Source organism: Salvelinus fontinalis, chromosome 6 (genome assembly GCF_029448725.1).
Source record: "Salvelinus fontinalis isolate EN_2023a chromosome 6, ASM2944872v1, whole genome shotgun sequence".
Taxonomy (NCBI): Eukaryota; Metazoa; Chordata; class Actinopteri; order Salmoniformes; family Salmonidae; genus Salvelinus; species Salvelinus fontinalis.
This window is the reverse complement of record NC_074670.1, coordinates 27,493,788-27,520,312: the sequence shown is the minus strand read 5'-3', so window position 1 is coordinate 27,520,312 and position 26,525 is coordinate 27,493,788. Positions and strand designations below refer to the sequence as shown.

The 26,525-nt window shown below is 42.5% G+C and overlaps 1 protein-coding gene across 1 annotated transcript; it reads left to right on the top strand.

The window, feature by feature from the left end:
* Positions 1 to 390: 390 nt before the first annotated feature.
* On the top strand, positions 391 to 11,610 carry LOC129857528 (ammonium transporter Rh type B-like). Its single transcript, XM_055925861.1, has 10 exons — positions 391 to 770; positions 5,627 to 5,813; positions 5,980 to 6,130; positions 6,345 to 6,492; positions 6,765 to 6,931; positions 8,471 to 8,608; positions 9,238 to 9,371; positions 9,521 to 9,642; positions 9,834 to 9,907; positions 10,341 to 11,610. The coding sequence occupies exons 1-10, from the start codon at positions 584 to 586 to the stop codon at positions 10,416 to 10,418; spliced, it is 1,386 nt and encodes a 461-aa protein (XP_055781836.1). The 5' UTR covers positions 391 to 583; the 3' UTR covers positions 10,419 to 11,610.
* Positions 11,611 to 26,525: the final 14,915 nt, after the last annotated feature.

Sequence of the window (26,525 nt, the reverse complement as noted above, 5' to 3'; positions counted from 1 at the left end):
CACCACCGCTAACTAGCTAGCCATTTCACATCCGTTACACATGTGCATGCCTGACTGTCTGCATGCATCTGTTTGTGTTTTTTAATTCACCGTGGGCCTTGAACCATCAACCTAATGTTTTACCGTAGATAATGTATGAAAAAACATTTTTTAAATGATTTCAATATAAAGGGTAACCCTATGAAAATAGTTTTAATTGGGTCATTTTCCTTCTCTATGAATCTAGAGGAGTAACTGATCATTTTAAGGAGTCCTGCCTCATTCCAGACCACCTTAACAGCAGCAATAGTGAAGGGGAGGAGCTGAGGTTTTCTTGCAGCCTATGATTGGAGGCATACAGAAAGGTGGTGGGCATGAACATTTGCAACCAAAACGCACTAAATAAGTCAGACCAACTCATGTGTCAGCTTGAGTCCTCACTCCCTGCACTCCCACTCTCCCATCGCATCACTGCAGCCACCAGTGCTTGTGAGTGTTAGTGTATGTTGCTGTGTTCCCGCTCTGGAGCTGAGTTGAACTTTTAACCATTCACCCCTAAGGCCATAGTGCAGAGCCAGGAGAACACCCAGGTAACCCCACAGCCATGACGGATTCGGCGACTAACTTGCGGCTGAAGCTACCCATGGCCTGCATCATCCTGGAGGTGATCATCATCATCCTCTTCGGCACTCTGGTGCAGTACGACGATGAAACAGACGCCAAGCTCTGGCACAAGGAAATCGCCAATGGCTCTTCCAACTATGACAACGACTTTTACTACCGCTACCCCAGTGAGTGACCGCAGCGAGAGGGGTAGGGTTGGGGTAACGTGACAGGTGGGGTAGTAGACATCCCTAACCACTGATGCAGGGTCAGATACGTTTTCATACTTTTAATGGTTATGGTTATGATTAGGTAGTATGGTGATCTGACCCCAAATCTGTGGATAAAGGTAACTATTACCTTGTGAGGGTGGAGAGGATGGGGGATGTGGGAGTCCATCTATAGGAATGAAAGGATTGTTCTTTTCCTTCTTTGTTATGGTTTGTCTATGTGTCTGAGACTTGCATGGTAGCAGAAGCAGATGTTTGTTGTTTAGGCAAGTGTCTTGTGTCATTCATGCCATACATGTATGTCAAGACAATGAACATGGCAGAAAAGTGGTCTGAAGCTCAAATGAATCTGACGACTAAATCGGAAATAATTTATTTTCCTTCTGTGTTATGCCACAAGTCTTGCTCCAGTGCTGTGTTTGGATATTGCCTTCCCACCTAGGGAGTCTTCCCCATCTGGCTTTCTTTGGGATGTTACAGACTTACAATATGGTTGTGTGGAAGAGATGGGGAGGTGGGTGGGGATGCTCATGGGAAATTGACGTAAGCTGTTTGTAAGGGTTTGTAGAGGGGCAAAGCAACTCTGTTTTATGTTTGATCTGTGCTCAATGCTGTAGATTAGCATTCCCACCCCGAGACCCTTTGATATATAGGGCAGAGTGGGGTAAGATGAGCCAAAGGGGTAAGTTGAGCCAAGCTTGTTTCTAGGAAACCATAAAATGAATAATATCACAAAATATTTAGGAATGAGGTCACCGATTATGTGAAGGAATAAACCACATGGAAGTTAATAAACCACATAAGCAAGTTAATGAACACAATTCATTTATTGTGTTAGAGGTTTCATGATGCTTGTATCTAAACTAAAGAAGATACTTTTAATATTATACATCAGTTGGAGGGGGTCTATAAGCTTCAATATGAGGTCCTAAACCTAGCATGAAAGTGCATCCTTGTAGCTGTGTAGGCTAATATAGTCAAAATGTTTGTCCTTTGGTAAGTTGAGGCAATGGCCATGGGGTAAGTTGGGCCAACGGTTGAGCCTATTGAAAGTTGAGCAAACAGAGCCTGGCCTATGTTAAAAGTGTTTGTTAGGCGTTAAGCCTCTGTTAAAAGATCCTTAAAATTATTAAAATACAAAAAAAGCAATTGTGATTGTGTTTAAATTTGTTTAGGAAATAAAGATAGACATGGTCTTAAAAAGGTTGTGGTAATATTTAATTCAGTACAGAAATTTGTAGGTGGCTTAACTTACCCTGTCCCGGGGTAAGTTGTGCAAAGAGACCACATAGACCAAGCTATGTTTTCAAAACTGTAACGTTTACATGAATTCAGATTATTTGTACAACATCCTGAAATATATGTTAATAGCTTTGTTAGAAAGAATACTATATTTCCCTTGATGGAGTAATGCTGAATGTAAAAAGTGTATCAACTTACCCCACTCTCCCCTACGACCCCTGAGCTCCTCAGTGTTCAATGTGAGTTTTCCCTCCTTTGCTTTGACATTCGGCTGCAAGCAGCAAAGCAACAAATGGTTAATTTGTTTCCTAATTAGAGGAGGGTTTGGTTGCCAAATGTTTTTGGGTGAACTTGTTTTACTTTCTGTGACAGTGCACTCCAGTTCACTGATGTACCAAATAGATCATTCTCATTGTCGGTTTTATACTTGATATGCTCCGTTTTGCTTTGTGTTGTGGTGTACAATATACATCAACAGTCAACCCAGTACATATTGGAGACATACGGATACCTGAAAACAGACAATGTGCTTAAGTGATTGCATACCGACTGTCTGCGGTCCACTGAAAATAACTGGAAACTAGAAGCTCTTTGTCAAGTGGGAGGAGAGGGAGAGTTAAGTTCTCCAATGTCAATATGGAAACAAATCCGGCATGGCGAGAGATTTCCGTCCTTTGATTTAACCGTTTAGTTTCTCAGATCTTTCTGTCAATGTTTTTTTGATTAGCATCAAAACCCTCTAACTCATAGGCTACTTTGAACAGCAAGAGGGAAGGAAATTTGGTCTCTGAATAGGTTATAGCATGTCTGTTGTAGTGGGTGTCCAATCAGTCACCAAGGGCAAAGGTATACTTTTCCTCCTCTGAACGTTGCTGTTCCACCTTAACAGATAGTAATGAAATGCAAAGGAAGACTGTTGGGAGGAGGTGGTGGAGGTATTGGGTGTGTCCAATTCTTAGCCTTGTTGAAAGTTCCTGTGTGCAACTAGTCCTACCTGTCACCACACCTTGAGGCTTTCCCAATACTGTCCCTATCCTGTGTCATGCAGGTGGAGGGTGCAGGTAAGCCCCAGGGTAGAAAGAGTATGAACATGTCTGATATACAGACATGGGAATGAGTAGGAGGAATGTTTAATTTTGACATTCATCCCATCTCTGTCTAATTAGTGAACGGCCAGGGGGATAGGGGCTTCTGCGTGAGAAAGGGGCACCGGGGGGAGGAGCGTGAGGGGAAAAAGTTGAGTGAAAGATGGGGAACAGAAGGTGGGAGAGTGAAAAGGAGAGAAAGGGTTAGGCGGGAGAGAGCGATTGTTTTCAGAGAGAAGGAAAAGTTTGCTTTGGCAGTCTGATTTGTGTTTATTGTCATGCCAGCAAGGCTTGTCATATGGATGACTGATATACACAGAAAGAGAGTTAGGGAGAGCGAGAAAGCAAGAGAAAAAAACTGTGTGGCACAAAAAGGTAATTAAGGAACCAAGTTGAGCTATGAGCCACTTTGGCTGGTAGCATGGTTTCCAGTTTTCCCTTGTTAAGGCTGGGGAGTCATAGCCTGGTCAACAAATCTACGGAAGTCATGGGAAACTTTGGGAGTTTAATGACATGAATCTCTGAGAGTTGGATCATGTCCGTTTGACTTTGAATTCAATTAATCTTTGAGTTTGAAGTCTGTGACTCTTTTGAGTTTTCAATCAATTGAGCACATGCAGATTGGACCTTCCCTTAAGCAGGTGAAGCTGCTGATGCATGGTATGCCAGGCTCACTATTTATACTCTTGCCTCAAGCTATTGAGTGATTGAGTACACTCATTTTGACAAAGTAGAAACCTGTTCAAGGTTGGGTAAATTTAAAAGAGGAAGCACTAAAGGTCCATTAGAAGTAATTGTTTCAGATCTTTAACCCGTCAGCTTCACTGCTGAATGGAAGATCACCTTCAAGAATGAAACTCACAGACACGTGCACATCTTGACTACTCTCATTGATTATGTCCTGTTTGGAACTTAAAACGTTTCAGGTGTAGTAAAACATATTACGAGGGGGGGTCAGCCCCCGATTGAGACATGAGCTCCCCTAAATGCAACAAAAGTCAAACTGGGGGGACTCTAATTTAACCATCCTCCTATTTGTTTAAAATACAATTTTGTACTGCTAAAATATTTAACATTTGTACATATTAAAATAAAAGCTTATTCCAAATGAAAGGAACACCCCCCGCGGACTTGCAACATTGTTTCAACTGGGCCCTCAATTTCCCCTGTGGATGAGCTCAGGACAGACACAACTGTATTTGTGTCCCCATTTGTCAGCAATACGCATCAATTAATTCAGGCTACAAGAGTGTAGGCTTAATGACAATCACCAAATATCATTAGACTTTTCGGCGTTTCGTAACAGATGTATCTATCCCTTCATCAAATGGCGGGTGCACAGGGCAGTGTTTGGATGATGGAATTCTTTTGGAGTGGATGAACGTGTGCAGGTAGCCTACTTTTTAAGGTGATTTGTTTGATAAGTGAAAACATTATCACAGGATGTGTTCATTCCACATTAAAAGGTAATACATGTTTACTGTTAAAATACATGTCTTTACTATTAGCCCCATGAAAAGGTTTGTGCACCAATAGGAGGTCCCGTGAATAAAATTGAGACCACCAAATGTCACGATATAATTCTCCCTCTGCTGCTCTATATTGTCTGGGTGTGTAGGTTGGCCTCATTGCTATGAGATAAGAGATTTGCTTTGTTATGTCAACATGTAGTAGAAGCAAACCATCTCCATTAGAATTATGGCTGCTCCACTTGACACGTCTAGAAAGCAAATGATCTCTTGATTGAAAGATGCAGTCAGAATTAAGAGAACTGTAAGGTAGTCATTAGGTTAAAGCTGGTCTGTATGTTGGCTCATGAGCGCAGGTAATAGATTACCTTTAGGTCTTTTACAATAAATGTCAATGTGTGCAATTTTTTTATAATTTATTTACCTACTCACTGGTGTTGCCTGTGTGTGCGCGCGCATGTTACATTTTCTCACTGCTCTGTAGGTGTCCTTCTAGGGGGTGGCACAGGGTATTTAGGCCAACCTGCCAATGGGGAGTTGGGCAGTGGAAATATCCTCCATGCCAATGATCAGTTGCCAGGCAACGACCAAGAGATATTGTCCCTACTCCCCAGTGCCATGTGGATGAATACATCCAGTGGGCAGAGGGAGGTGTAGTAGGCTGGGTTAACAAGGCCAGATAGCAGGCTGAATGGAGCTATAAGGCACAGGGTAACTTCTCTGTGTCCTTCTATGTAGGCCAACTGAGGTTCCCAAAGCCCCCTGTCCCGCTCAATTTAAATGACAAAATGTTGACTAAAAGGGATTGTTGGTGTTTCGTGGAGAAGTCCCCAGAAGTCACCAACTTTGAAAGATACTGCTATACTACTGTCATAAGACAGATAGTCTTTCTCACCAAACCATAAGAAGGGGATTGTTAATGTGTTTACGAGACTGACCACACAGGCAGTTGAATAGTGAAAATGTACATCCAACGCAATAAATAATAATCTGTAATGTGTTCTCTTCCTTTGTTCAGGCTTTCAGGATGTGCACGTGATGATCTTCATTGGCTTTGGTTTCCTCATGACGTTCCTGCAACGTTACGGATTTAGCAGTGTGGGCTTCAACTTCCTCATTGCGGCCTTCGCTCTGCAGTGGGCCACTCTCATGCAGGGCTTCGTCCACGGTATGCACGGGGGCAAGATCCACGTCGGAATAGAGAGGTAGGGCTTATGCACACACTAACCTACATTTCATTACTACAATAAACACAACACACCAGCAGATACATGTGATGTGTATACATGGCATATCATACGGGTGTAAGTGTATACTGTAGTGCATCCCATAATAAACTCTATCATTAAGAGTTGTTTGTCCCTCCTGCAGTATGATCAACGCTGACTTCTGCACAGGCTCAGTGCTCATCTCGTTTGGGGCGGTCCTGGGGAAGACCAGTCCAGTCCAGCTGCTGGTCATGTCTGTGATTGAAGTCACCCTGTTTGCAGTCAATGAGTTCATTGTGCTTACTGTTCTGGGGGTGAGTGAGTGTGTGTGTGTGTGTGTGTTTAGGTGTACCATTAAATGTACAATTCATGTCTTCCTGTATATGTCTGTTTACAAACCTACAGTAAAACTGCTTTTTTACGTACTATTATGCCTACTCTCCTGTTAGGCTTTCTCATCACTCTTGAATAATGTACTTTAAGACTAAGCTTTTTACACCCCTTAAATTAGATAATTTCCACCTTTAGGCCAAGGATGCTGGTGGCTCCATGACCATTCACACCTTTGGAGCTTACTTTGGCCTGATGGTGGCTCGTGTTCTCTACCGCCCCAACCTGGACAAGAGCAAACACAAGAACTGCTCTGTTTACCACTCTGACCTCTTCGCCATGATTGGTAAGAATAACTCCTGCTCATCGTAAGCAGGAAGCCTGTACATTAGATACAAATAGCCACCATCAACAAGTCGGACAACTTAACCTTCATTTTCTGAAGACGCCAGTTAAGTTTTGACTGTACATACAATGCATGCCAATGTATGGGAATCTGTGTCATAGTTACGAGTACATCCACCTCCCCAGGAAAAAAACCTTACCTGTAAGCTTGCTAAACTAAAGGACTATATTACATACCGGTATGCTAATACTTATTTTTCCCTGACTGCTCAGGCACCATCTACCTGTGGATGTTCTGGCCAAGCTTCAACTCTGCTGTGACGGCCCACGGAGATGACCAACACCGCACGGCTATGAACACCTACTATTCCCTGGCTGCCTGCACCCTGGCCACCTACGGCCTGTCTGCCGTTGTGGCTCATGATGGGAAGCTCGATATGGTGAGGGGGCTAGTACAGTGTGGGGACTTAAGGAAAAGCTAGTCCCTAAAAGTAGTATAGGGCTAGACAGGTGATGCAGACTTGGGGAGACATAGTAGGGAGAAGTAGGATTCTACAGGGACTATGCAGTGGAAATGAGGGGCTTAAAGTGGTCTTCCCAGATCATTTCAAGTGGGAGTTAGGGACTAGACATGGTAGGGGAAGGAAGATTTCTCCCTGTGTTTGTTGTCAATACAATCTGGTTCAACTGTATTTTGCATCATAGGCCTACTAGATATATTGTAACCCTATTAGATGTTATACATGTAAGTAAATATTTGGAATGAATCATGACTCCTTTGGGATTAAATCCATTTTGGCAAACTCTGAATCATCATGCAGTATGTTTGCATTTCCAGAGAGGTTTTTCAACTCTTGTCAACAGATGTAGTCAGGTGTGCTTGCTGAAAGCAAAACACAACTCTAGATTTCTTACGTACTTACATTATTATCATTATTATATTTATTCCCCTCGCTCTAGCTCTGAAATTATTTAAGTTATTAACATGAAACCAGCTTCCAAATGTGAAGACTGCACCAACTTAGATTGAAAAACGTTTTGATAGCATTTAACTCACCAACAGTAACTCTTGAATTGTTCAAGCTAGACACCAAACCAACTTTCACATGTTCAGGCTATCCTACCAATCAATCAATCTTTTCATCTACCCACTTTTTCAGCTATAACCAGTCACTACCATCACTACCACTTCTGTAACTTATTTAAAAAACATAAATACTTGAAAACAAGCACACACATTTTCTTCAGTACATATACTTTTCTAGTTTAGATTTGATTGATCTATTCTAAACTATCAAACTATGAATCCTCAAACTTTCTCACAAGATACGATTTAAGAATTGGAAACCATCCCCCAAAAATGCATGCTGTAGCATCACACCATAGTTGCTATCTGCCTTTCGAGTATACAGTCATGTGAGCCAGACAATATATCTCGTTGCTATGTCCCTTGAGGACATGGCTGTCATCTGCATCTCGTTCTGAAATCAAGACAGTACATTCCTGTCTAGATGGCAATCAATCTGAAGTTGTCTTTTCTATTCAATGGAGGGAGTCAGTGAACAAACCACATGACCTGGTGATAGTAGTATCGTTCTAATCAGCTCAGATTATCTCATAGTTGGTGAAAGGGTAGTGTGTCCGCAGCATATCATCAAACCTGTCTGCAATCTAACAAGCGTGTCGCTACACCCGCAATAACATCTGATAAATAAGTGTATGTGACCAATAAAATTTGATTTGAACTCTACACACCCCCACTTTGCATGATGGCGATACCAAATTGTCACACAATGTTCCATTGGTTGGAATTTTTTATTATTCAAATATTACATCATTCATCCTACCTTCTCGTTCCTTGACGTTGGTACCGTGCAAAATTTGAGAACAGTGAAAATTAAAATAAACGTATGACTGGACTCTGACAATCAACCATTTTGAACAGCATTTAAAAAATGTTGTCTCTCTCTTCTCTTTAGGTGCACATCCAGAACGCTGCCCTTGCCGGTGGGGTTGCCGTGGGAACTGCTGGTGAAATGATGCTCACTCCTTTTGGCTCCATGATTGTGGGCTTCCTGGCTGGAACCATCTCTGTGCTGGGCTTCAAGTTCCTCTCGGTAAGGCCAAGTGAAAATGTATTATCCTCCCGAGACCCAGCAATAAAACATATCTGTAATTAAAAATAAATGATATTACATAAGAAGTGTTTGGGGTGAAAAAAACGTTTTACAGAAAAAGAAAACAATTAACATTACAGTAAATGAGTACAGTAGGTAAAAAAAAAACTACAGGGGACACAATGCTGCACTGCTGAAGTATTATGTCCAACTTCCTTTCAGTGCACTGCTCTGAACTCACCAAACTATTCCTGAGATATTTACTTACTAAAAGCAATTGAATATCAAACTCACAAAAAATGATAATTACACACACATAAAATGTGATAATTGTGTTGGCAGCCATTTTGACAAACCTGGAAGAAAAAGTTATCCAGGTCACACTCCCACATGAGATATCATTGAAAAGCCCAGAATGTCCTCTCAAGGGGTATCAGTAGGATATGACTGTTAATGATGCCAACAGAACAAGCGTATCTATTTACAACATAAACAGTCATGTTGAGAAACACATCCACTTATGTGTATATGGCACCTTTTGAAGGACATAAGGGTGCTAGGGTACATAGACATCAGACACAAACACCCGCACTCATGGCACTGGCAACTTTCCACCCCTGTCCTCTCAGCCTATCCTGGAAGAAAAGCTGAAGATTCAGGACACGTGTGGTGTCCACAACCTGCACGGCATGCCTGGAGTCCTGGGAGCCATCGTTGGAGCAGTTACTGCTGCTCTGGCAACCAAAGACGTCTATGGAGATGGGTTAGTCTGCCTTTTTTTGACAAGTTGGGAAAGTGTGCCCTCTCCTGGTTTTATGGTGAAGCTCCCACTATTGCGCAACAGACAGACACCGTCAAAGCGTGCATTCACACAATAGTTTCATTCAACACTCCCTGCTCTCTGTGATGCAGGATGGCTGATGTGTTCCCTGACATCCACTCTGGTGATGTGGAGGCCTCGTTCCAGGGCGTACGACAGGCCATCTCCCTGGCCGTGACCCTGGGCATTGCCCTCCTGGGTGGTCTCATCACCGGTACGTAGAGGGACTAGCTAGAGGATAGGGGGGATTTAAATATTACCAGCGTGTTGTAAGCACACATAGTCATTGTCTTGACTTGTTTGTTTCACAAATGCATGGTGATATTATAACTGTGCTCTTTTGTCCCTGTATATAGGCCTATGCCTTGTGTCTGTGTGTAATTGTATCATGTCCTTGTCTTGTAGGTTTTATTCTGAAGCTGCCAATCTATGGTGCTCCTCCTGACACCATCTGCTTTGAGGATGGCATCTACTGGGAGGTAAGTTTAGCTACTACACCCAGTATGGATGAATGAACACACAGGACTCACAGATTTGTACATAGTGTTTGTGTGAGAGCGCAGGGCCATTCAGGCCTATGAAGGGTTAAAGATTGGGCCCAATGTTGTGCAATATGATATGTGGCCACAAGGTGTCATGCTTGCATTTGGTTACTGAACTCAAATAACTGCTTTTCATCATAAGCAAAGCAGTCACCCTCAGAACACCAGGTGGTGCCATTTCACATGGTCAATGCATGTATAATCAGTAATTGACGATTCTCTTGATTAAAAAAAGGTTCCGATTTGGGAATGTATTGAAATTATCTAGGAAATAGGTATACTTGCATTTTTATGACTCGATAAGGTGAAAACGACATCTAAATAAATCATCCACTACATCTTTTTCTCTTTCCATTTTTCTCTCTCTCAGCTGCCTGGTGAGGAGGGCTCACATGAGGAGTTGACCACTGTCAGGACACTGGACGAGGCAGAAAAGCTCAACGCATAAACACACACACACACACACACACACACACACACACACACACACACACACACACACACACACACACACACACACACACACACACACACACACACACACACACACACACACACACACACACACACACACACTTGAGATCCACACGTAGTAGATTGTACAACCAGGATGTGGCAGCACATGGTGCTTGTGTATGTCTGCCATTTTTCAATGTGCCAATGACCATATCTGATTCACTAGTATGGTGGTAGTGTGTGTTCAAACACTCCAGACCATCAGCAGAAGTGCCTTTCACTCTCAGAAGAAAACAATCTCAAGGTAACCCATAATGTGTTTACACCAGACAGAAGCATGCTATCCTCCAAGCAGTATGGGCCATGCAGTCCATTGCACAGTCCATTGCAATATACCTCCTACCAGCTGCCTTATGTTATGGTCCTAGATTATGCTATGAAGCTACAGTATATGACAGAGCTGTAGACTTGAATCATGGTCTGAGAATTTGGATAAGACTAGTGAAACCTGTTTGATGATGCAAAAACAATAGATTAAGCTCATTTTAATTGAGTGTTTTTACAATTTTGGGGGGCTTCTCCGTTCTTCTAAGAGATGTTACATGCACTAATGTTAAGGGAATTACACTTTTAACCATTTTTAATCTACTGATTGACTAAGGGAAAGACAAATTCGCAGTAAGCCTATGTGTTGTAAATTCTATATTAAAACCAAAGAAAATTGTACCTCGCATGTGATTAATGTAGATCGCTGAGGTTTTCATGAATAGACAATCACTTTTATAGATGCAAGTCCATCATTAAAAATGTAAAGTATTCCAGACTAAAACTATGCGTAGATAGTTAAAGGAGAGTTTTGACGATTGAATATTCATTCTGGGTCGGGATTTTCCTTTTCTTCTATTTCTATTCTATGCAATGTATTGGGTAGATTAGAGTTGCTATTGTACAATTATGTACAGTTGTGTATTGTACATGTTTAGACAACATAAAATGTGATATAATTTAAACGACTAGCTTCACCACTACAGACAAACCACTGAATCAAACGGGTTATTTGCTACAGGGGGGCGAAATGGTGCCCAGACTTTGTTACACTGGAGAAAATGTAATTGCTGTGAATTGAAATGATAATTGAATAGTACCTGTAACACATTTTGGCAGAAATAAATCTTTCAAATGTGTTTTTTTTTTTTTTTACATGTTATTATTTTATCTTGTTCATTGGAAATTTTGAGTAGTTTTGTTCCTTTAATCCGTTCCTGAATATTTAATTGAGCCCGTAAATACCTCAGAGTTAATGCCCGAAATCAAAATGTTTTTTTTTCATATACCACATGATTAACACTTTCTGGGATCAAACAGCTTAGGGAAGCAGCTGTCTTCTGCTGCATTTAGATAGGCAGCCATATTCCATTTTAATCAATCAGATCAGCTGAAAAAGAGCTGTTGTGAAAATATCTAATTCGTCAAAAGACCAACTAGTGGAAAGAAGATCCGAATTGGGCTGCCTCTGTAAACGCTGCCTTTAACATGTGTCTTACATGCCTCGTTAGAAGTGCCCGGAGCCAGTTCATGTTGGGTATGCCAAATAAAAACGTGACTCACATTCACTTTTTTTTCTTCACATTTTCAAACAGTACATTTATATTTTCCAAATGGGCTATACGTTTGGGTGAGTTTTTTTCTCGCCTGATTAGCCTCCTTTCACTGCCAAAAATAAAATTAAACCATCTATCGTTCAGCGAACGAACAACACAATGTCAAATACAGGTAGCCTAGTAAAATAATTAACATCCAATCACATTAACCGTTACTCTCGCGGGATATCCACCAACGGTCTGTATGTAGCCAAATGTAGCTGTTGCTCATGTTGGTACCTGTACTGGTTGCGCAAAGGCCATGACAGGGAGACATAGTGGAGTGGTAACGCGCGTCCAAGCAGTTGCTCCCGACACTTGGGTACACTGCAGCATCCACCGATAGGCTCTTGCTGCCAAGGGAACGTTTTGGACATTACAGTGAAAATGGTTAACTTTGTTAAAGCAAGGCCCCTGAACTATCGTGTATTTTCTGCACTATGCAATGATATGGGCAGCGACCATGTAACGCTTTTACAACATACAGAAAAGTGCGCTGGTTATCAAGGGGCAGAGTATTGACACATTTTTTTAAATTGAGAGACGAGCTGAAAGTTTTCTTTACTGACCATCATTTTCACTTGTCTGACAGCTTGCACGATGATGAGTTTCTCACACGACTGGCCTATCTGGGTGATGTTATTTCTCGCCTGAATGATCTGAATCTAGGATTACAGGGACTCTCTGCAACTGTATTAAAACCAAAGCACCTGCAAGTTCCCGGACATTTCTGGGGGGAATGGCCTTAGCCCTCACCCTCTGATCCAACAGGTCCCAGACATGGGATTGAGATCCGGGCTCTTCGCAGGCCATGGCAGAACACTGACATTCCTGTCTTGAAGGAAATGATGCACAGAACGAGCAGTATGGCTGGTGGCATTGTCATGCTGGAGGGTCATGTCAGGATGAGCCTGCAGGAAGGGTACCACATGAGGGATACGAATTTCTTCCCTGTAAGGCACAGCGTTGAGATTGCCTGCAATGACGACAAGCTCAGTCCGATGATGCTGTGACACACCACCCCGGACCATGATGGACCCTCCACCTCGAAATCGATCCCGCTCCAGAGTACAGGCCTCGGTGTAATGCTCATTCCTTCGACGATAAACGCAAATCCGACCATCACCCCTGGTGAGACAAAACCGTGAATCGTCAGTGAAGAGCACTTTTTTGCCAGTGCTGTCTGGTCCATCGACGGTGGGTTTGTGCCCATAGGCAATGTTGTTGCCGGTGATGTCTGGTGAGGACCTGCCTTACAACAGGCCTACAAGCCCTCAGTCCATCCTCTCTCAGCCTATTGCGGAGAGTCTGAGCACTGATGGAGGGATTGTGCATTCCTGGTGTAACTCGGGCAGTTGTTGTTACCATCCTGTACCTGTCCCGCAGGTGTGATATTCGGATGTACCAATCCTGTGCAGGTGTTGTTACACGTGGTCTGCCACTGCAAGGACGATCAGCTGTCCATCTTGTCTCCCTGTACCGCTGTCTTAGGCATCTCACAGTACGGACATTGCAATTTATTGCCGTGGCCACATCTGCAGTCCTCATGCCTCCTTGTAGCATGCCCAAGACACGTTCACGCAGATGAGCAGGGTCCCTGGGCATCTTTCTTTTGGTGTTTTTCAGAGTCAGTAGAAAGGCCTCTTTAGTGTCCTATGTTTTCATAACTGTGACCTTAATTGCCTACTGTCTGTAAGCTGTTAGTGTCTTAACGACCGTTCCACAGGTGCATGTTCATTAATTGTTTATGATTCATTGAACAAGCATGGGAAACAGTGTTTAAACCCTTTACAACGAATATCTGTGAAGTTATTCAGATTTTTACGAATTATCTTTGAAAGACAGGGTCCTGAAAAAGGGACATTTCTTTTTTGCTGAATTTAGATGACAGATGACACTAAAGCAAAAAAGCAAGTTGTAAATAAATAATTATGGGACCTGGGACCTGATAAACTACATCCAACGAGTCAAAGAACAGAGGCCGAGGGATACACTAGCTAGAACCAAAGATCTTTATAACTAACCCAAGATAGACCACAGGCTGTCATTTCCAATGGGAACAAATGAGTCACAGTGGGCAGAACAAGCAAGGAGGGGGGCAGAGTCAAGCACGAGCTAGCAAGATTCTATTGGCGTGTTTTAGCATGAATTTGCATATTTCCATTAGGAAAATGCCTCCTCTGTGAAGTGTGCGTGTGCAATAACTCAATTTGCCCTTGTACTTCTTCTAAACAATGCAATTTTTGGAAACTTGGAAAAGGGTAAAGTCTACAAAAGGTAGTCCACTCTGTTCATAACAGATTCTAGCTTTGGGAACAGAAAACTGTATTGAGATCAAATCTTTCATCGATGAGAACATTTGGAGAATGTTGGCCAAAATCCATCTTGTTCCATCTTCTCCCACTGCCAGCCACTGGGCTTCCTCTCACCAGCATATGTGGTAGTGAGTGGAAACGCCAAGCAGATGCTACACATTTATACATTCGGTGAAATGTCCGTCTCATTGTTTTATCTGTGCTAGAACCTTTCCATTGCAAATCTAGTAGGACAAAAGAGCATGGCCAATTTTGTTTCGCCCATGTTGTACATCAGGTTCTACTGTAGGTGACAGGGTGACATGTTGTGTGGACTAAAACAGCATAAAATCGGGTGCATCACAAAGCATAATCAAATTCATTAGTCAGTTACAGTCATTTTGAAACATTGAGAAATAGTTTGGTAAAACCTTTTTTTGTCAAATTAACCAGTTATCTACCTTTGATAAGCAGCTGGCTAGCTACCTATAGCTAATTGGTACCTTGTTAGCCAATTAGCTCCCATCCCAATTTCAAGTCTTTCTTAGCTAATATCTGACTAACTCTATTATTATTATTTCCGAATGAAAGTTTACTGACTAGCGCATCATGTTTTGTGACATTCTGTTAGCTAGCTATACCCAATAAGATAATGTTTTCACTTTGCATCTGCGTGCTTGTTGCGTTCTCCCTGGTTTCCACAAGTTATCACAGCCACAAAGTCAACATTGGCTATATCATTCATGAAAACAAAAATGCATTTAAGGTTGGGCATAAGGTTGGCTGTGTGGTTAATTTTAGGGTGAAGGTAAGGTTCAAAATCAAATTTTAAGAAGATAAATTGTAGAAATAGGCAGATTTGATGCATTTCTAGCTGTGGTAACTAGTGATGACCATTCACCCAATGCTGCTTGTTCTAAATAGTATAATCTGTTCAATAATCTGTGTGCAGCAGTGGTCACTCAGTTTCTGACATGCAAAAGCGAAGTAGGTGTATTTAAGCTGTTGTTCAAATGCAGAGATCATTTTCCTTTACTGACATGCTACAGGGGGGAAATGACAACACGTAATTAGAACTCACTAGAATTATGAACAACACTAAACACTCCCACAAATAATAAGCAGGGGGAATTCCCAAAGGAGAATGTAAAACTCTGAGGACTTTATTAACTTATTATGTTCTACTTTAGATTGGGGTCGAGGTGATCTGACATCAGTTGAGCGCCATAGGAGGCCATAGCTGGCTAGGACCCCTAACCTCCAAAGGGCCCTGAGGGTCTCAATATCGTTCCAACAGCCTGGTAGCCAATGGGCAGAGGCCATGATAATTTTCCCCCAATACTCTCACTCTGTCCAAATGCCTGCAATTAACATGTTGGCCTATTATTGTATTTTATTGTAATATTATTGTTAAAACTTCCAAGTTTATTTCTCTTAGCTGTATTTTTCCTCTAAATGTGTATTAATTATCCTATTTTAATTCAGCTCTCCATAATCCATCAGTTTAAATGATATTGATCCAGATTTTGAGTGGAATATTTTGGTGATAAAAATAAAAAATCATTACAAATCATATCTGCATAGGCAAATGACTGTGAACCTTTGAATGTGGCCTTTGATGCAATGTCATCAAACTTGATTTGTATGTGCATATGCAATTATTTTTTCCAAAGGTATTACTAGCGATGTTTCTAGAAATGGTGGAAAATGAAATAGTTAGGCTACCATTATCATAATCATCATAATTACTTTCTATATTTGAATCGGCACAATAAAGCTCAATTAAGAACTTCAGCATTAGCGCCTATTCAGTAAACAGCTGTCCACCTGTCCCCTCCTTTCTGGGACAAGACCATGGTGCCTGTTTATGTCGAGGCACCCTCACCAAATATGGGGCTACATGGGAAGAATTAAGGACAGTGCTGCTGAACCACAGCCCAAATGGGCTGTATGTCACTGTCAGGGTGTGTAATTCCCTGCAGACAAATAAATCATGCAGTTGTTGGGGTGTCCAATCAAAACGCATCTTTTGACCAATGACTAAAATAATATATTAATTGTGTATATAAACCTCAAAGAAAACCAATAGTCCAAACCTCGTGTTTCCATCATAATCAGTTCAGAAGTTATTGGAGTTCTTACTAGGGCTGGGAAGATACCAGTATCGCGATACTCATTAGTATCGTGACAAGGAAACAAAACAGGAAGCGGATTTAACTTCTTTAGGAAAACAGCCTTGATGTTGGAAACAAACATTATGTTGTCATCCAGAATCACATGTATTTATTTGCGAGCTATAGCACACAATATTTTACATACAGCAGGTTTTTAAAGGACCAAAGAGTCTGCTTCATGTTTTCATTTTTGCCATGGGAAAAATATTGTGATACTGGTATTGTCACAGCCATAGTTTTTACCCTTGTAGGATGACCAGAATTTAAGTGACTAAATCAATTGAGGCAAGAGAATTGATTTAGTGGTCACAAATCAGGAAAATGACATCTCGTCAGCTAGGCTGGATGCTGTGTAATAATTAAAGCTACTGGCTACCTGACAAACTCGCTACAGTTGAACTGGTCATCTTATTGAATCCGCCGGACATAAAACAATATAGAGGTAAGATTGATATTGATTTTGAGACATGACATGTAGTATTTTTATATTTGATTTATTTTCATATTATTTGAAATTCCTCACAAATTCCATTGTGAAATGACAACGGCGCACTGAGCGTATAGGCAGTGGTGTAAAGTACTTAAGTAAAAATACTTATTAATTAATTAATTAAGTATTACTTAAGTAGTTTTTTGGGGTATCTGTACTTTACTATACTTTTACTCAAGTATGACAATTGGGTACTTTTTCCCCTACTGCTTATAGGCCTACCAAGCTTTTTATTTTCAAAGCCTTTTACATTTAGTCAGCTTGTGTCATATTAATTTAGCATTTTGAGATCCGCGTAAACAACTTTGAAGACAACGACCACAAAATGTAAAATCCTCAAAAGTTGTTATGAAAACCTGCACCGCTATGTCAATATACTGTAGCTCAGTCTTATTATTGAATGTATTAGGTTACGAAATCTGACTTTTTGGATATAATGCTAATGCAAGGTGATCGGAAACATGACCAAATACAAACAGTGTAGCTATTCCCTCCGCAAGGAAATCAAACAAGCTAAGCGTCAGTATAAAGACAAAGTAGAGTCGCAATTCAACGACTCAGACACGAGAGGTATGTAGCAGGGTCTACAGTCAATCACGGACTATAAAAGGAAAACCAGTCCCGTTGCAGACCGGGATGTCTTGCTCCCAGACAGACTAAACAACTTCTTTGCTCGCTTTGAGGACAATACAGTGCCACTGACACGGCCCGCTACCAAAACCTGCGGGCTCTCCTTCACTGTAGCCAACGTGAGTAAAACATTTAAACGTGTCAACCCTCGCAAGGCTGCCGGCCCAGACGGCATCCCCAGCCGCGTCCTCAGGGCATGCACAGACATATAAAATTTATCCTTGTCCCAGTCTGCTGTTCCCACATGCTTCAAGAGGGCCACCATTGTTCCTGTTCCCAAGAAAGCTAAGGTAACTGATCTAAATGACTACCGCCCTGTAGCACTCACTTCCGTCATCATGAAGTGCTTTGAGAGACTAGTCAAGGACCATATCACCTCCACCCTACCTGACACCATAGACCCACTCCAATTTGCTTACCGCCCCAATAGGTCCACAGACGACGCAATCGCAATCACACTGCACACTGCCCTAACCCATCTGGACAAGAGGAATACCTATATGAGAATGCTGTTCATCGACTACAGCTCAGTATTTAACACCATAGTACCCTCCAAACTCGTCATTAAGCTCGAGACCCTGGGCCCTGGACTTCCTGACGGGCCGCCCCCCAGGTGGTGAGGGTAAGTAACAACATCTCCACCCCGCTGATCCTCAACACTGGAGCCCCACAAGGGTGCGTTCTCAGCCCTCTCCTGTACTGCCTGTTCACCCACAACAGCGTGGCTATGCACGCCTCCAACTCAATCATCAAGTTTGCAGACGACACTACAGTGGTAACTTGATTACCAACAACGACGAGACGGCCCACAGGGAGGAGGTGAGGGCCCTCGGAGTGTGGTGTCAGGAAAATAACCTCACACGCAACATCAACAAAACAAAGGAGATGATCGTGGACTTCAGGAAACAGCAGAGGGAGCGCCCCCCTATCCACATCGACGGGACAGTAGTGGAGAGGGTAGAAAGTTTTAAGTACCTCGGCGTACACATCATGGAAAAACTGAAATGGTCCACCCACACAGACAGCGTGGTGAAGAAGGTGCAGCAGCGCCTCTTCAAACTCAGGAGGCTGAATGAATTTGGCTTGTCACCGAAAACACTGACAAACTTTTACAGATGCACAATCGAGAGCATCCTGTCGGGTTGTATCACCGCCTGGTATGGCAACTGCTCCGCCCATAACCGTAAGGCTCTCCAGAGGGTAGTGAGGTCTGCACAACGCATCACCGGGGGCAAACTACCTGCCCTCCAGGACACCTACACCACCCGATGTCACAGGAAGGCCAAAAAGATCATCAAGGACAACAACCACCCGAGCCACTGCCTGTTCACCCCGCTATCATCCAGAAGGTGAGGTCAGTACAGGTGCATCAAAGCAGGGACCGAGAGACTGAAAAACAGCTTCTATCTCAAGGCCATCAGACTGTTAAACAGCCATCACTAACATTGAGTGGCTGCTGCCAACATACTGACTCAACTCCAGCCACTTTAATAATGGAAAAATTATGTAATAAATGTGTCACTAGCCACTTTAAACAATGCCACTTCATATAATGTTTACATACCCTACATTACTCATCTCATATGTACATACTGTACTCTATACCATCTACTGGATCTTGCCGTTCTATACCATCACTCGTTCATATATTTTTTTATGTACATATTCTTATTCATTCCTTTACACTTGTGTGTATAAGGTAGTTGTTGTGAAATTGTTAGGTTAGATTACTCGTTGGATATTACTGCATTGTCGGAACTAGAAGCACAAGCATTTCGCTAGACTCGCATTAACATCTGCATTAACGTCAACCATGTGTATGTGACAAATAACATTTGATTTGATTTGATTTAATGATATGGTAAAGACCCCACTGAACAATTCATAATGTAAATAATCCTATTTGGCCTTGTAAAATGTATTTTATAACATAAGGAAGTTCAATTTCCATCGCCAAAGCGCCTTTTCACCCAGTCTGGGCAGAGTAGATGGACACCCTAAAGTAAATGCAAAGGAAGTTGTGATACTGTGTAAGGTGTGCTCAGTTCATAACTTACTGTTTTAAATATTGCTTGAATAATCTTAATATTTTTCTCTCTTTAAAAAAAAACGACTTCTTACAGTGTGTGTAGTTCACTTCACCTACAATGAGAATCGAGGTGAATCCCTTTGCCGATGAGAGACACATCCAGCTCTTCCTGGATGGAGAGGAGCTACTAACTGATGAGCTGAAGGGCATCTCCATGGAATTTTTTCAAGATTGATCATTAGCAAGATTTCAGTCATTCAAGCTTCATCAGAACCAGCTGGACGGTAGTGCCGAAGACAGTAGTAAGTCTAGTGCTGGACTTGGGCAGGAACTCACCGGAGCTGAGTACTGGCACCTCCATTTTTTTTTTACAGCTTTAGTTCCTGCACCTCTTATAGAATTCTCCAAAGTATTGTGGAGTTCTTGCACCTAAATATAAACATTACCTGCACACAAAATTATTACCGGCACCTATTTCAGTCCAAGTCAAGCACTGAGTAAGTCTTCATAAGCCTGGTGGCCTATAGAAGGAGTGAGCTGCTGTGTGTTTGGTGCTGATACTGTATAGGTTTAGATGGGGGATGGAGAGGTTTGGACACTTGAATGAATGGGAAACTACCTTGGTGCTCTAGGAGTACTTATAGTAATTTACTTGAATTTCCTCCTGGAAAAGGGCTAGCAGTGTAAATGGGAAATCAACAAAAGTACATTGTTTTAATTTCTGTCCCACCACGTAACTCAGTGTTTAATTCAGAGAATCAGAGTGTTTCGTTCAGATATTCAGAGTGTTTCATTCAGAGATTCAGAGTGTTTCATTCAGAGATTCAGAGTGTTTCATTCAGAGATTCAGAATGTTACATTTAGAGATTCAGAGTGTTTAATAGTCACATGTACAGGGTTGCAGGTGTGATTGCAGGGCACAGTGGAAATCTTACATGCTGACTACACTGCTCGCGTTACGTGCGCAGCTTTGTGAAATACATTTACACATACGTGTTATTCAATCATTTCATCCAAACTTTCTTCCATTTTTGACGCTTGACGCGGTGGAAGTCCCGCCTCTCCAATCTCCTCATTGGTTTTTAGGAGAACATATCCACAGGGGTGATTGAAAGATGAAATGAGGTCCACACTCCAGTCCAGTTGGTGGTGGTAATACACCTTACAGTTGGTTGCCAACCACCATATAACGTCCACATAAGAAGAAAAAGAATGAATTACTAGAAACTAACTAGGTTTCCCCTTTTATCTGTGGAATAATTGACGGAGTAGAGAACACACGATTTTGTGTGACTCAAAATGGATAAAAATTCTACAACGATCCAGAATAAAGGACCTTGTGGATTTCAGGTAAAATAACAACCCAATGTTTATATCCCAGGACATATTACAGTAGCTAGCAACAGCAAGGTAGCCAGCTAAATGGCCACGAATGTGTCATGTGTTTCCACCTGTCCCCAAATAAATATAGTCAGAGTTCTTAAAAAAAAAAAAAAAATCAACCTGCGTATTCTGATCGCGTCTGGTGGGATGGACAAAATCAACAAGCATGCGGACGCACGCCCATGCAGTCAGCATCTTAGACTTGAAGCTCCAACATGCAGGACTGAGTGAAGTAAAATAATGAAAGGGACAGGACACATTTGTTCAGCGTCCTGAGGTTGAAGAGTCGCTGTCGTGCCTTCACTACAGTGTCCGTGTGGTTAGACCATTTCAGCTTCTCTGAGATGTGTACGCTGAGGAATTTGAAGTTATTGACTGTCTCCACGGCGGCCTTGTTGATGAGGATGGGGGCGTGTCCAGCCTCGTTCCCCCTGAAATCCACAATCAGCTACACTGTTTTGCTAACATTGAGGGAGAGGTTGTTTACCTGGCACCATGCTGTCAGTGCCTACCTCCTCCCTGTAGGCTGTCTCGTCGTTGTTGGTAATCATGCCTACTACTGTCGTGTTGTCAGCAAACTTAATGATGGAGTTGGAACTGTGTGGGGCGATGCATTTGTGGGTATACAGGGAGTACAGGAGAGGACTGAGGATGCACCCTTGTTGGGCCCCTGTGTTGAGAATCAGTGTCGAGGAGGTAATGTTGCCTAACTTCACCATCTGGGGGCGGCCCCTCAGGAAGTCCAGGACCCAGTTGCAAAGGGAGGAGTTCAGACGCAGGGCCGTGAGCTTTGTAACAAGCTTATAGGGCACTATGGTATTGAAGGCTGAGCTGTTGTCGATGAACAGCATCCTCACATATGCATTCTTTTTGTCCAGGTGGGTAAGTGCAGTGTGCAGTGCAATGGCGACTGGGTAGTCCGTGGATCTGTTAGGGCAAGTACATTTTAGCAATTACATTTACTTTTGATACTTAAGCCTATTTAAAACCAAATACTTTTAGACTTTTTTACTCAAGTAGTATTTTACTGGGTGACTTTCACTTTTACTTGAGTCATTTTCTATTAAGGTATCTTTACTTTTACTCAAGTATGACAATTGGGTACTTTTTCCACCACTGCGTATAGGCCTACCAAGCTTTTTATTTTCAAATCCTTTTACAGTTATTCCGCTTGCGTCATGATCGTTTTGTATATTGCGATCCGCGGAAACAACTTTGAAGACAACGACCACAAAATGTAAAATCCTCAAAAGTTATGAGAAACATATCTTGCTGTTCATCTGCTGTTGCTAAAGAATGTGGATGTGTGAATGCCAAGAGGTCTGTCAACACCTGCCCTTTCATTGATGCTAGTTTAGTATGAAGATGGTATTTATTATACTGAAATGATAGATATAGAAGAAAAACAGGAACGCGCTCACTTGGCACAGATGTCAATTCAACGTCTACTCCACATTGGTTCAACGTAATTTCTTTAAAATTACATCAAATCAACGTTGATCCAACCAGTGTGTGCCCAATGGGACACTGATGCAATAACTTGGCTATAGATAATTACCTTAGTAGTAAAGAAAGAGACATTTTTGAGCTTAACAAAATAAGTTTAACTATATGAATAAATAAAACGGAAATTGAAATGTCTTCAAACATAATTCAGTATTCGCTTATGAATATGAATATTAGATATCACATTTTGGACAAATATCCTATTCTCCAAGGTCTTGATAGGTCACCTGAGGATGCACAGTTTATCACCCTGTGTACTAACATGCCTCCCACTGAAACCAGCACAACTGAAACCAGCACAACTGAAAACCAACAAAACAATTTATTACACACTCCCCGTGAAAGACAGGGGCAAGCATGGACATAAGGGGAACAAAACCACTGACCACCCCTCCCTTTGCTCCGCCGCATCCTCATGCACGCCTATAGCGACACAGCGACATTGTGGAGGTGCGTGACCTTGGGGTCACCGGAGGTTAAGAGAGGTTAGCATTCATGGCCAGTTAATTGAATGGGTCCATTCAGGGAGCATGTGGCTCTGCAGGGGCCTCGCTGAGTCTCCATGGGGCTAAGTTGGCTCTGCTAATAGAGAAGGTCATAAGAAAGTCATGCCATGAGTCTCTCCGTCCGATCTCAATTCCACCACACACATGCAGGCATACACACGCACACACAGACACACATGCACACACACATGCACATGGACCCATCAACCACTCTTGCTATGTTTTACACTTTTTTGGAGGCACTGCTGAAATTGAGAGCTGGCTGGAATTATGAGAACCGTGGAATTCCATTGAATTATGACAGTACAATTAATTACATTTTTTCCCCCTCATTTAAAGCTTAGGCGGCAGCCAGTTGGGTTAACAACCTATTAAAAGTCACAACAGGAGAGCCCTAAACGGAATGGAGGTCACTAGAGCATTGTATAAGCCCACTGCACTGTAGTGCATTAAAATCAGATGACTCTTACATGTACACTCAACTTGGCTATTGATTAATGGAATCCACCTCCCCTTAACTGAGGTGGCTGGAATTACATAGACGTTTGTGAGGCATAATCAATGAAGGGCTATGGAGTTCTATAGTTGGAGGGAATCTGAATTCTGGGAGATGTAAATGAATGAATGGTACTGTGAAAAGTGAAGAATTCTGTGGATATCTCAAAATGTGAACATTCTGTGAAATGATTGAGTGTGTGCATCATCAGCAAAGCAAATGATGGTGGTGTAGTAAACTATGTAGAATATAAGGGAAAGCAGTGGTGCGTTGGTTCCTACTAATTCCATAGCTAACTTTTAAACATGAAATGTTCACTATCTGCCCTGGTCCTGTGAGCTAACTGAGACAGAATGTGACACCACTCCCTATCCTCCTACCCCCATGCCAACACTAGTTCAGTCTCATCAGTAGAAGGAGAAAAGAAAAGCGATAATGAATGAAAAAGACGATACAACCGAGAGATGAGAATGAGAATAAAGATGGGGGGCGTGCCTTAATTAACCAGTGACTAATCTCAACCAAATGAATAACCGGGTCATGGCTGTGAGGAAAAGGGTGGAAGAAAACAAGGGAGAGAGAATAAAAAAGGAGAGAGAGGAATGCAACGTAATGGCACCCAAGTCCCTCCGATGGGAATTTAGTCCCTTTCCTTTCCCCATAACCCCTCCCAACCTCTTCTATTCTCCTCTGTGCTCCGATCACAAACAGTCTTTGTGGCTCCCAAACCTTTATCGGATGCCAATTTGCATGAAGGCAACAAGCAGCCACACTGTTTTGTGTGATAGGACAGCAGCTGCACCTCCCCTCACAGAACACACTGCATGTCCTCTTGTTTTAAGACCCCTCGAATGCATTCACACACACACACACACACACACCAAATACACACACTTGAACTAGCGCACATGCACACATGATTCTCCTTGTTTTACAATTCTCTGAACATACGCATGTACACGCATACAAACACACATAGACACACACATACACATCCGGTCATTGCTCGTGACCCTTCAAAAACGTTCACATACACAGCTTACACACACAAATGTGATCGTGGCGCACATACACCCGGCTCCCTTTTGAGTGTAATTAAAACAGGAGGTGCCTACACAATACTCTTTTGTCTTAGGGGAGAGCAGAGGGAGGTGGGGCCAGGGCCGCTGCATATTAATTAGGAGACTGTAGTGTAAGAGGGAACCAGGCGTATTAAACAGATGACATACTGGGACAAATATGGCACTACTTTCTCTCTGTTCTCCCACGGTGGCGCAGGGATACAGCATGCACAGAGTGACTTCCAGCCATGGCATGCAGCCAGCAGTTGGAAATTAGCAGCAGGCACTGTGAGAATTAATTAGCAGCACGAACAATGAATGCATGGAGCTGTGCTCAAGCCCCTGTGCTGGAAGTAGAGAGGTGTGAGTCGATTCAATATTTGAGCACTAGGTGGAATCATTGAGGCGTGGGAGGTGGGAATCTGATTCACTTTGGTGGTCTGACTGGCATCATCCTCGCTGTATTATTGTAATTGAATGCATAAATTGATGTAGAATAATTCGAAAGATATATTTGTGATAATGAAAAACTTTAAATGATTCCAAGTTGGCAGCCATTCAATATTTAGTGTGTGTTTGCTTCTCATTAGCAGAGCATTGAGAATTCTTAGACAAAATTAATCTAACAAAAATGACACATTGAATTGATTATAAACCTGTGTTAGCAAATTACCCCCTTGAAATATATAAATCTCTTTGATGACGAAAAACATTATTTCAGATGTTCATTCCAGTCTCACCACATCTGTCTGGCCATTTGCAACACAGAGAGTGTTCTGACTGGGGTCCCCCCCCCCCCCCCGATTCAGGACTTTTAAATGAAAGCAATTCAGGTTTAATAAATCACTAGGGGCAGTGAACAGTTGACAGGCCATACAGTGGTGCATACCCCAAGTTCCTGGACTTTTATTCCTAAGGGCCACCCAGCATCAACCAGCTCTTCGTGGGCGATCTGATCCTCAACGGCTTTCTCTTTGGACTCTATTTCTTTCTCTGTATCTTTCTCCCTCCATTTCTCTGTATTGCCCCTCGCTATCTCTGTGTCTCTCTATTTTCTTGTTCAATCTGGTTTTATTTAGTCCAACCCTGTCAATCTCTCTCTTTCTCTCCCCGTCTCCTATTCTATCCATCTCACTCACTATCACTGTCTCCCTCCATCTTTCTCATTTTCTTTGTCCGTCTGCATATTTATCGCTCTCATGCTCACCCTCTCTTCCTCCCTCCCTCTACCCATCTTTCTCTCTTTCCCACTCTCTCTGTCTTCCCACTGGCCGTCCTTCTCTGCCACTTCCTCTGTGGGGCATTTAAAGCCCTGTGTTTGAATCTCCGCTCCTGGCACCTAGTTCTAAGCGGCCGGCTCTGCATGGGAGGAGGAGACTGTGTGTGAGCAAACGGGTGCCCACTCCTGCCCCTGCCGCCACAATGGGCCCTTTATTCCCCCTCAATGGGCTCCATTAACGCCAGGCCCTTTGCCTCTGGAGGGGATGTCAGGCTTCCCGACATGGCACACAGAGATGGCCATTAGAGGCAGGAAGCCGGGGGCAGGGGCATGGGAGAGGTGCCAGGGCTAGGGGGCAAGCGGGTAGAGGCAACGTTTGTGTAGAACTCACACAGAAAAGGACACATTCACCCAGTCACACAAATACTTGTGCACACGCATGCACGCACACATACACACACACATATTCGCTCACAAAAATGTGGGAACACACACCAATCCGAAGAGGACTGGCAAGCCCGAGCCTTTGTGCCACTCTCCTTTTTCCCATGCTTGCCACCAATGAACATTGCTGTGTCGATCCTCCATGGACAACCTCTCAATTTCTACTGTCTTTACGAAAGTTAAAACTCAAGACACCATAATCAGAAAAAGTTTAAGAGAAGTGTATA